The sequence below is a fragment of the Notothenia rossii genome, assembly GCF_949606895.1.
Source record: "Notothenia rossii genome assembly, chromosome: 11".
In the NCBI taxonomy this organism is placed as follows: domain Eukaryota; kingdom Metazoa; phylum Chordata; class Actinopteri; order Perciformes; family Nototheniidae; genus Notothenia; species Notothenia rossii.
This window is the reverse complement of record NC_136910.1, coordinates 56,197,096-56,209,146: the sequence shown is the minus strand read 5'-3', so window position 1 is coordinate 56,209,146 and position 12,051 is coordinate 56,197,096. Positions and strand designations below refer to the sequence as shown.

Genomic DNA, 12,051 nt, shown 5'->3' with positions numbered 1-12,051 from the left:
GTGCAATGAGAAACTTGGGTAACTCTGCTCAATGGCCCATTTCAGAATAATATAAAGAGATCAAGTATCACCAGCTATGTGTATAAGTATCAAAAGAAAAAGTGCAGAATCTTATCGGATCTTATATTATTATGTTCATTATATTTATCTGTTTTAATACATATAATAAGAGCATATTAGGATTATAGTTTGTCAATGTGGACAAATTTAGATACTATAAATACTGTGTAGATTGGTGGTACAGTATTGCATTATACCATATCAGCATGTGACTATCTGTAAAAAAGTAACTTGTAATAGAAATGTAGTGAAGTAAAAAAGTGCAATATTTGCCTCTGAGATGTAGTGGATTGGAGTATAAAGTAACATTAAATGGTCAAGTTAAATACAAATATATATGTCATAATAGTAAGTAGTACAATACTTGAGTAAACTTAGTTACTTTGCACTACTGGTACTATGCAGCTTATAACATACAGTCCAACCAGCGCCGTATAGACTCATCTTATATTCTAAGTAGGTGTTGTTGCAATAAATGTCCACTAGATGTCAGTAATCAATTTATTGAAAATGTCATGGAGGTTGTGGTGCCCTTATATGATGTAGCAGTGAAGAGTTTCAGGTTAACAGTAATTACATTTTAATTCAATCTAAACATGTCTCTCACTTTCAGAGTCTGAACCTGGCCTCAACAAACTGCAGTCAGCCAAGCAAAACAAAATGACTTCATATCGCACAAGGTAAATAATTAAAGGTGGGGTCGGTAATTTTGGAGAAAGCAGCTCGAGTGCGCTAGAATTTGAAAATACACAGCCGGAAAAAATCTGCCACTTCCTTACAGAGCCCCTTCTCCAACACACACGAACGCGCACATGACCAATGAGGGCACGAGATAAGTTTGTGCACAGATGGAAGGCTGACAGGCAGGTAGGCCATCCATTTACTTTAGCCGGGCCGGCTCAGATAATTGGTCGTGCTTTTTACAGCGCTACGGCTTCCACAGATGACATTTCTTTATGGATTTGTTGTCAAAGCACTTAAGAGAATTCATTGCTATAGGGATGTTATATAACAAAAAGTGTATCTCGAGCCGGTTTCTCAAACTTACCTACCCCACCTTTAATTAAAATGATAGTAAAACTATATAAATAAATGAGGTGATGATATTTCTGTTTACTTTAGAAGTTATTATACACTGTATGCTGTGATTCTCATCTGGGAAACATTAAAGACATTCATAGCCAGTCTGCAGATTTGTTCTCTTTATTGAAATAGCAAACAGTCGTAAGTATACATGTTAACAATATAAAGAATGAATGGTATTTTTTATTACGTAAATATAAAGAATCAGGTACTTCACCGAAACAAAAGATGATAAATTCTGAGTAAAAGAAAGATCATTTAAGATGCTGAACTTGAATAAAACAAACGTTGCCATATTTGTTGACAATATCATTTCTATATTGAATGATCTTTTAAGTGATTAATAAATGTAAATATATGATATCAGGTACAGATTTTGAGCAAAGACAATTACATATCATACTGGATTAGGTAAGAGAAACAACCTGAAGGATAACCTACATGTTGACTTTTAGACGGAAATATCTTTAAAACATTAAAAAGGCAACAAAAGAAATAGTCACAAAAACAAAATCTAATAGATGAACCTTCTGGGAAACAATCACAGATCAGCCTTAACTTGATTACAACTGGGTTTTTTCTTGATGCAGCCAAAAACGAAAAGTAACATAATACATTTTGAGTAAATTGTATAAAATGGTAAATACTTAATTTAAATAAAAAAAACGATTTTCATGTTTTGGTAAAAAGAAAAAATACATATAGCACTCAATAAGGTAAGAATAAAATGCATGTGTAATCTACATGTTGACATTTATATTGAATTATATTTAAAAGATTGAATATGTAAATATGTGTAAATGATGTTTATATGTATTCAAAGAAACAAAATAAGAATATAATCTAACTCTGGGAAACGGTCACATATCAAACTTAACTTTATTACAACAGGCTTTCTGTCATGTTTACATGTTGACTGTACCACCACTAAAACACAATGATTCATTCACTGATTTAAAAATCTAAATTTGTGGCTTTTGATACAGCTCAGAAATGAAAAGGCAAAAATTCTAAATGTGTCAATAAAAATATAAATAATAAGAATAAGATACTTATTTCATATGCAAATAAAGACATTGTATAATCTTCAGGTTGACATGAAGAATTAATGACATTTTAAAACATTGAAATTGTTAATATTTACAAAACCAAAGAAAAACGTTAAAGCCAATATTTGTGCATCAGTTACTTTAAGGAAATAAAAACACTCAACCAAAGCAAACGTGATTAACTGATACTACAATAACAACCAAAGAAGTAGGATTCAAAGTCTGATTTAATCAAACTGAATTGTTTACAAATTCCTTGTAAGTTTTGTGGTGAAATATATGGTCAACCTCGCCATCTCATAAACAGCATGTTACTTTGTGTGCTTCTTCATATACATCAAGTGAAATCTAAATGTCTATGAGAGGATGATGACTGTAATGAGGAGGACGTGACTCTCTGTGAGCACAAAGCTTTTAGTTTCTCATTTGATATGAAAGGACTCTTTGAGGCTTTCTTCTGCTTGCTCAGGTGTGATTTCATTCCAAGCTGCAGGAATATCAGCAGGCTTCAAATGAAATGCTTCAGCCAACTGTTCGTTGTACTTTGCCATTACATATTTCCAGTAGTCTGATGCCTCGAGGTTTGCATCTGGTTTGATCGTCCAGTCTGGATGAATTTCTTTGTAATCCTTGAAAGGGTGCCATCCATCATTTGAAGCACTGCATCTAAAACGATTGTCACTGCTCACAGAGGAAGAACATATGTCAATGCTAAGTTTTCCTGACTTAATCCAAGATCTTCTAGCCAGACCATCTGGACGATGAATTGAAGCGAAGTGCTCCTTGTGGGCTGTTCCTCCTGCCTCACAGGGCGCTCCGCAGAAAGGACACCCTTTACCACATCCAATCAGTGTGTTGAAAAGCTCGTTCTGAGGATTCACATGAAGGTTCTGTAGCTTAGTTTGGATGTTTGCTTTCTTAAACTGATCTGTAAGAGGTTGTTCCATCTCCTTCACACACTCAGTGAGCCTGTTAGCAAACTGTTCCTGGTTGGCATTGTTCAGGATATTGAATGCCCCAAGAGCTTTCTGGTCAATGACCAGTTTGTCACCAAGTTCCTGACAGACAACTTCAACAAATGACTTTACGTTGTCACTCTTTTCTGTTTTAACTTTCTGGATAGCATTATTTATGCTGCGGATACATGATTGGAGATGTTTATCCTCGAACATCGTAGACGCATTTGAGAAGCGTTCCACTATTTTGTTGAGTATCCATTCCTTTACATACTTCTCATAGGAGCAAAGAAAGCTCTGGTACTCTTTAAAGTCATCCTTTGAGGTCAAATCCAGTAAAAGTGAATACTGGAAGGAGATTCCTGTGCTGAACGTCTCACTTGTCCTCATTTCACCAATGATATCAGGACCCAGGGAGCGGTTGACAAAGTCTTCGACTGCAGGCTTCAAGCAGCGGTCTGTGAATTCTTCTGCTTTCTTCTGGCACTGGTCTACATTATAGAACACATCTTTAAATCTGGAACAAAATGTTTCTTTGTTTTCGTTCAGACGTCTGTGAGGATCATTCTCACGGATGAAATCTTCATGCATTTCCTGAAACCTAATGGCTGCGTCTCCACAGATGTGCAGTTTCAGAGAGACTTCAAAAGTGATGTCTTTTCCAACATCGGGATTGTTTAGCAGCTTGTCATCTATCATGTTTAAAATCTCCTCAATGTAGGCGTCACAGTAATTGCTCTTTTTTTTCTTTTTTTCACTCACAATCTGTGAGCAAGCTGCAATGATGCTCTCTGAAGCTGTTTGTTGTACAGCCTTTGTGTGACTTTGAGAACTGAACATGCCTTTCAATCGCTTGAAAAGTCCTTCAGCTGTGTATTTAAAAGGAAACCCTCCATACTGATCCAGGCTTTTTTGATTTAACAGAGAATTTACGTGACTTCCCTTGTTTGATAGATTTGCTCTCAGGCGGTGAGACACACTGTTGAAAATGTCCTCAAACTTCATTTCTGAACTGGATAGTTCACTCACTGTTTTAGTCCACATCTTCTCAAATTCTTTGACCAGCTCTTCCTCTGTCATCTTTACATTTGTCTTCCGACATTCTGCAATCAATGCATTTACTCTGCCCTCCAATTCCTTTGTCTGTTTCTCCTGGATGTTATCAAGTTCTGTCCTTCCCTCTCTGATTCGAGCTGCTGCTGTGAGTTGATTATTCACAGACCCTTCCATTTCTCCTCGAAGGCTCTTTGCACTGTTTTCAAACTCCTGTTTGTATCCTTCAACGAGATAGACATTACCCCCTGTTTCCTTGAAGTACTGTTTCAGATTTCCAAGAAGCTTTTCTTCCCCTTTTAGAAGCTCTGTCAAAGCTTCCCTTTTCTTTAGCATGAGAAGTTCTCTCATGTCAGATTTGTTAGATTTATCAGCAGCTGTACCGAAGTTGGAGATTCTTGTTTCAGCTCGTGTAACCCATGTGTACATTTCTTTTTTGAAGTCCCATTCCCATTTGTTGATTTGAGTGCACAGCTTCATGTATTCATCAGCCACGAGACTGTTTCTGAAACTGAAGATGAAGTTTTCATGTTTTACTGCAGTCCACAGGCTCTTCGTCCACTCAGTAAACTCTGAGATATTATTAGCTGATGATCCACAACTTCTCAAAATGTGGATGATGTTCTTCTTGAGCTCGTAAACAGCCTCGCTGTAGCCTGCATTGACTGGTGCCATCGGTGGGTTTCCATTCCAGAGTCCAGGAATGTAGCAGTTTCCAGTGTCTGGACTGTACTCCATCACGTCAGTGAAGCTCGAGTACTTCTCTTTCTTTTCCATTTTGGCTGCTGCCTGGGTCATCTCGTTTAACTGTTCCAGGAGCAGTTTCCTGTCTCGCAGGTTCTTGTCAGGGGCTGAAACATCGGACACATTCTGGTGAACAAACTGACATTTGGGCTTCTTTTTTCCACCTCTTTCATCCTGAGGAAAGCGTGTACAACTATCTGCAGGATGTCCTTCATTTCTGCTGAATTCTCCATTGCTATATTGATGATGGTGATATCACTCAGCCCCACAACAAGTGTTGCAAGCTCATTGTCGTGCTCATAGCTATTGTCCAGTTGTGCGAGCTCTTGTGACTTTAAGCCCTCAGTGTCGATGATCACCATGAAGTCACAGTTGAGGTCTTTTCTGACATCTTCATTGATTTGAATCAGCAACATAAAGGCACCTCGAGTGCATCGACCACTGCTGACTGCAAACTGCACTCCAAACATGGTGTTGAGGAGAGTGGACTTTCCTGTGCTCTGAACCCCAAGAACTGTGACTACCAGGATCTTGTTCTTCGGAGACAACAAGGCATTGAGCTGAGAGAGAACGTCAGTCACCCATCTGAGAGGTATGTTGGATGCTTCTCCATCTACAAGCTCAAGTGGAAATCCAGCAAGCATTAATTCTGCACATAGCTTGGGGAGATGCTGTAGTTTTTGACGTGCTGGGTCTGTTTCAGGAAGGGAAAGGGAAGCTTCATAGAGCTGCCCCATCTCACGGAAGAAGTGTTCAGTCCCTAATGAGCTGTTGGAAAGTTGTTGTTCAATCTCCTTGATCCCTTTGTTGTCAGAGTTTTTGCATTTTTCTTTGTACTGCTCCCCGAGGTCAAAGAGTTTTTCTCGAGAAACGTTATCGAGGTTCATTCGCATCCATTTCAGGAAATAGCACCTCTGTATCCCTGGGATTGATATTGCATTGATGAAACATGTCATTGCCTTCGACATGCCATGAGAGTTCTGTTTTTTCCGAAGTTCTTTTTTCTCTAGCTTAAGGTTGCTTTTGTACATTTCTATATTTTCAGAGCCAACTTCTTAAGTTGCAATTCTTCCTTCTCTAAGCGAGTAATCTGCTTCCATGTTTGTCCTTGCAAGGAAGCTCAGATTCTTTGTATTCAAGAATGTCTTTAATTTCTGAAGTGATGGCATCTGCATTTGTCCTGGCAGTCTGGCATTCTGAAGCGTCTTCGTCCACCCAGATTCCCAGGTCATGGGCAACGTCAGCCATCTTCTCAATTCCCATCTTCACCTTTGAGTTTTCCAATTTATTGCTGACTCTTTCCCGCAAATCTTTGACAAAGTCTGCATCATTCATGTTCTTATCTTTCAAAAGGATGTTGCTCTTGTTTAATCTCAATTTGGTTGCTACCTTTTTTACAGCATCTAATTTGAAATCTTTGCTTTGACGGTTACCCACCAAGAAGATTTGGGCCTTGTGGTTTTGGTTGGTTAGCAGCTCACACTCAGAGTCCAAAGCATCAAAGAACACAAAAACTGCTGCAGATGTGTGACACAAGAAAGAAAATTGTGTTTCAAATGAAGCAATGTCCCCACGAAGGTTAGCTACAGCAACTGGCTCGCTGAAGACATCCATGTTTTTGTTCCCACAAGGAAGGTACCAAGTCATCTCAACCAATCCATTGGATATTCTCCTTGGGCTGTCCCCACCCTCCATGTAAGAGTGAACAAAGGTGTCATGGTTCTGCTGAGAATTGCTCAGAAGCTTATTGAGGATCTCTGACTTGGACAAGGAGCACTCACCCAGTCTCACAAAAGATATCATTGGAAGTTCAGAGACAACAATTCTCTCTTCAATAAATCCTGAAAGTGACTGAGGTCTGTACTTTTTAACAATGTCTCTCATGGCCCAAAGCATGAGTGTGCACTGCTTTGTGTCACAGTTGGGAAGCAACAGAGGCACGGAAAACTGACACATGGACATTTTGAGGGCCATTTCCTGCTGTACAAAACCATCAGAGCACAGGAAGAGAGCAGTGATAATATCAAGGGGATTCAGTTTGTCACCTGAAATTGTACTTTCGTCTAAATCATCAAAATCTAAATCATCAAGATCATCAGTGTAATCCTGACGGTTTGACTCGTGCGGTGCGGGTGTACATTTCACATTCCTAGCTGTCACATTAACCATCATTAGTTTCTTTAGAAAATACCATGGAAGATCTGAATTACATTTGGCAGGTTCATCTGTAATGGTCTTCTCTTCAATCCTCAGAAGGGTGCTTAGGGACAGCTTCTCTCTGTCGTGGTGATCTAACCCCAGTTCTTCCAATAAGCTCGTTAGGTGTCTCTCTGTAGAAAAGATAAGGAATCAGATAAAAAACATTATTGGTTCCATCATGGTATCATTCATATTTACAAGATTTGGCTAAAACTATGACTACGTTGGCCAGTCTGTCAATAAACTGCTTGTCTAATCGCAGCCTGCTAAATAATAGTTAGTTAAAGGACCTTAAAGAGGTGGATAGAGACATTTCTTTGTTTCAGAATACAGCAGGTTGATGAAATGTTATTTGCACTGAGGTTGGACATTGGCATTATTCATAGGTGATTATTTAAAAAAAAAAATCAGAAGGGGTGCTGTCATGATCAATCATATGACTTAACAGCAGAACCACATATCCTGTGATGCTCACCGGGGAGGGCAGGAAACTGTATAAATATGCTGCAGACCCATGAGAGGTCAGCTATTCTAACCTTAATTTAAAGTGGACCTATCATGCTATATTTGAATAATATATCGTAGGGCCATACCTATATAAAACATGTCTGTGAAGTTATTTTTTCAAAATACCAAACAGATCATGCATTTTAGCAATGCCTCATTTCGCTCTATTTGCTCTTTCCCAGCCCTGTTTTTGCAAGGGCTGATTCTGTGAGAAGTCTTCTTCGCTGCTTTTGTGGCAGACTACAGCGCCACCTACAGGCCTGGCATATGTACTACAGCGTCTTCAGCGCTTTCGAGCGGCAATGGCCGTGGCCCAACCCCCCATTCCCCTGATAGGTGGAGAGTTGCCCATATAGGCGGAGCTCCCCTTTTCTGACGTCAGAAAAATTCAAATCTGTGTCAGCTCCGTTGCAGCCCCGTTTTTAGAGATTTGGGTATCTAGGAAAAGAGAGAGGGTTGTGTTTTCTGACACTTGGTGAGTTCCCTGACACACCGGGGACACATATTTATGTATAAAAGACGAACAAAAGTGCATTTTACATGATAGGTCCCCTTTAACTATTACGCATTTTATTATACTTTTTACCAGTGGTGAAAGAAGTACTCGGTAAATATGAATTACAATAGATCAGTTATTGACAGTCACACTTACGGTCGGACTCTGGTGCTCCTGGAGTGTTATTTCCTTCCTCACAGCATGGGGCAGGGAAGGAATCTGATACTCCATGTTTCTTGGTAATTGAGAACAATATGTTTAGTTTTTTAATTCTAATCAATAAATGAATCATGCCATATTCACATTATTTATCTCGTAATTGTATTGAAATTTCATTATTTACCTCGTCATTAGAGCTTTCCATTTCAGAAACACTCTCAGCCATCCCACACTCTCAAGATTCTTCAAACAGTGTCTCACTGAAAGTGTTAGAAGAGAACCGTGTTACAACAATAGGTTACACCATCTAATCTAATGTAGATTCTACTCCAACAACTATGTTACACAAAACTCACACAGCTCTGTGAACTCTTCAGCCTGCTACACTATAATTTAGATTAAACAATTAGAACCAAATGGTCAGCCCTCTTTAAGAGCCGTAAAGGCGTGCTCGAAGATCTCATCATTTGTTACCTTAAGGGCTATACATGAGGCCCTAAAGTACGGAGCCCCCTAGGGGACATGGAGAAGAAAAATAAATTGGTAAGAAAAAAAAATAATGTTTTTTTAAGATCTCGCAAAACTTTTAATTTAGCTCAATGTAAACACAGAAACCACAACAATGGAGTTGTTCATAAAATGTTACTTTGAGCTTTGCCTAAAATATAAATAACATCAGTGCTTGGCAATCGGCACAGGTTTCACATAAGTGAAAGTCCCCTCCTGAGAACAAAATCATGCCACTTCTGCTATATTTGATGAGGGATACAATTATTTTTAGCCATAAATTCTTAATAAAATTGATACTTTTGGACTCAGTACTTGTTAGACTACTACCAAAAATACAATGAGGTACTTTTACTGTGTACTTTTTGAATAATACTCGGTCAAACTCCCATCTTGAGTACAATAATTCATGTATTGTAGCCTACTCTATGATAGTAATTCATAGTAATAGTCATAGTAGACTCATAGTAGTAACTAACTGCCTAAAAGAGGTGGTCTCGGAGCGCTTGCTAGTGAACTCTGGAGCGGTTCATCGCTGGGGTGAACGCAGTCCGCACCAAAACATAGGTATTGTTGGTGTCACAAGAAAGCGGATGTCTTCAAAATCTTTAGCAAAAGATTTTTGAAGACATCCGCGGTTGTTTAGTTAAAGAGTGAAGCAGAATGAAGTGTTGAACAGTGTCGTGTAAAGTAAAAATGCTCCGTCAACTAAAAGTCAGAGCCACCTGTCGTCTGTGAAACCTCCTCCTGACTGCAGAACGTCTCTCATTATGTGTTATAATGTTTTTTAATGGACGTTGTCTGATTATATAATCATATGCGCGAGCCGCTAGAGTCTGTTGATCTCTGGGTTAACAGCAGCATGGAAATAACCTGCTGAAAGTGCCAATGCTCCATGGCGGAGGCTCCGGTAAAAATTGCCGGGATTTGCGTTTTTACCCCCTTAATGTCTGACCAATGGTTGAACAGCATTTCCGTGAACATGACTTGTGTTTAAAGTTTATAAGAGGTTTCTCAATACTCAAATTTCCCCTCCTCGACTTCTTTCCTCGACTCCTATCCTCAAGACTTAGTCCCGCCCACAGGAGATGCGAGCGGAGGACTGAGGAGGGGAACCGAGGAGAGAGGAGGGGAAGCAGCAGGCGGTAAGAGAAATGAGAACTCCTCTCCTCTGAGCGGTCATTTTAAAGAGACGTCCATTAATGATGACAGGAGGCACACCAGCCCTCTGTCTGATGGACAGATGTGTTCATGACGACTTATATATTTACTTTGATTCATTCAAAGTGCGGTATAATGAGACAATGACAGGCTACAGATGCGGACATATACACACACATATATTTATATAAATATATACAATTTCAGAATCAAACAAGTATGAGAGCACTCTCATAATAACGTAACACAATCAGAGACTGGATATATCCCCCCCCCCTCTCTCTCTGGTCGCTGAAATGGGGAATTGAAATTACGGGCCAACAGTTGTATTTCCAAGTATTTAAAAGTATAGCATAGGACACCAAACCAACTGAGACCCGTCTGTTCGCCGCATCTACGCACTGTACAACACACACCTACACACTGTACTACACACTGTACAACCGTACAACACACACACCTACACACTGTACCACGCACACCTACACACTGTACCACACACACCTAAAGCATAATCAGGCTACAGCCATTGTGTATTTTATTATGTGAGGCACTAAATGGTCTTAGAAAGATATCGACTCTTTGTTTGTAGATATCTACTAAACTAAAGCAAATAAAGAGAGTAGGCCTGTTATACTTGAGAGTGAGTGAGAGGCAGAATACAGGGACAGTGGAGAGAGGTCCATTGCTGAGGTGTGTGATGAAAGAGAAATTACAGTTTAGAGTAAATTGTGATGTGGACTCTCATCCCAGGATTTTAAGGAAATCAGTGGGGATATTGAACAGGAAACATTTCAGTCAAGGGGCATCATTTGACCAATATAGACAGAAGAGCAACATTTATTTGAACATTTAAGTCAATGATACCATTCCTAGGTGAACTTAACATCTGTATGGAGTCAGATCAGTCTCAATATTAATAAATGCTCACAGAAGGATTCACAAATGTATTTTGCGATTTAGATATAAATGACTCTCCGCAACAATATCTCTCAATGCATATAAATTTACAAAAAATGGGCATTTCAACTGCTTTTTATTAATTCAAAGACGGCTCTGCATTAATAATCAAATATGTTTCCTTTCTTTACTACTGGATGAAATTACAAAATGTACCCATTATTTTCCTCATGCTAGTATAGCCACATAAAAGTATCAAACCATCTGTTAAAATGCACCAGAATACAGGAAATCTTCTTTTTTCTTTTTTCGTGGGGGGATCCCCAAACCCCACGTTAAAAATGTCCCCCCCACATTCAGGATGCTTCCTACGCCCAAGATTTAAATGATTTATTCAAGCTTGCAATGTTTTGAACACACATCCCCAGTCACCTCGCGTGACTTTTTGTAGTCCTCGCTGTACGCGTCCGCATATCGGCATCGCAACCACAACCTCACACACTGGTACTGAATGTGCATCAAAGTGTTCCTATGGAGCCAAATATACCAAAAGATTTATGTAAACGACAGAAGAAGCGATCGAAATGTGTTTTTCCTGGTTATTCGACAAAGGCCATGCCCCTGATACATCTGCCTATACCGGTATAGAATATCTCCAGTTGTTCGGCCCACATTTTATTTGGTAACAAAGGCAGTCATCCCCTGTACTCCTTGAATACGGTCTGGGAGCCACGCAGGAAAATTCAACAAGGCTATTGGAAGCCTTTAAAACTATTTTAGGTATCAATAAACATCAATCACAGACAATGAAATTGTTTCCTACCTTTGTGGAATAACCATGGTAAAGTGCTGTTCTTGATTCTCACAGTCTATATTCAACATTTAGTTATAAGTGAATTTGTCCAGCTCTGCTCTTCTCTGGGAATGCAACATTCTAAGTGAAGTCACTTTCTCTTTCGTTCTCCAGACTAAGATCATTTATAGGCCTATACTGATCACGTGGTTTCTCGGAAAAGATGATTACGTTTACAGTAAATGGGCGTTATGAAACTCACCGCAGGAAGCTCCACGCACAAAGGGGAGTTTTCTGTCCTCTTTCAGAGTCACAAAGTGTTTTCTCAGTACCAAGGTGAAATCAGGATTCATTACATTTCATTACATTACATGTCACTTGTTA

The 12,051-nt window shown here is 39.2% G+C and overlaps 2 protein-coding genes across 2 annotated transcripts in view; one reads left to right on the top strand and one right to left on the bottom strand.

Moving 5' to 3' along the window:
- ptpa (protein phosphatase 2 phosphatase activator) overlaps positions 1 to 12,051 on the top strand; it is a 67,322-nt gene that overhangs the window by 473 nt on the left and 54,798 nt on the right. Inside the window, exon 2 of the mRNA XM_079656759.1 lies at positions 674 to 740. The gene's annotated coding sequence lies outside the window, so the exon portion shown is untranslated. The remainder of the gene's footprint in view (positions 1 to 673; positions 741 to 12,051) is intronic.
- Positions 1,248 to 11,783, bottom strand: LOC307023463 (up-regulator of cell proliferation-like). The gene is given in 7 exon segments (XM_079656755.1): positions 1,248 to 5,104; positions 5,107 to 5,996; positions 5,999 to 6,058; positions 6,061 to 7,275; positions 8,304 to 8,382; positions 8,491 to 8,566; positions 11,698 to 11,783. Coding segments are annotated over 6 exon segments (4,776 nt in total). The 5' UTR covers positions 8,533 to 8,566; positions 11,698 to 11,783; the 3' UTR covers positions 1,248 to 2,614.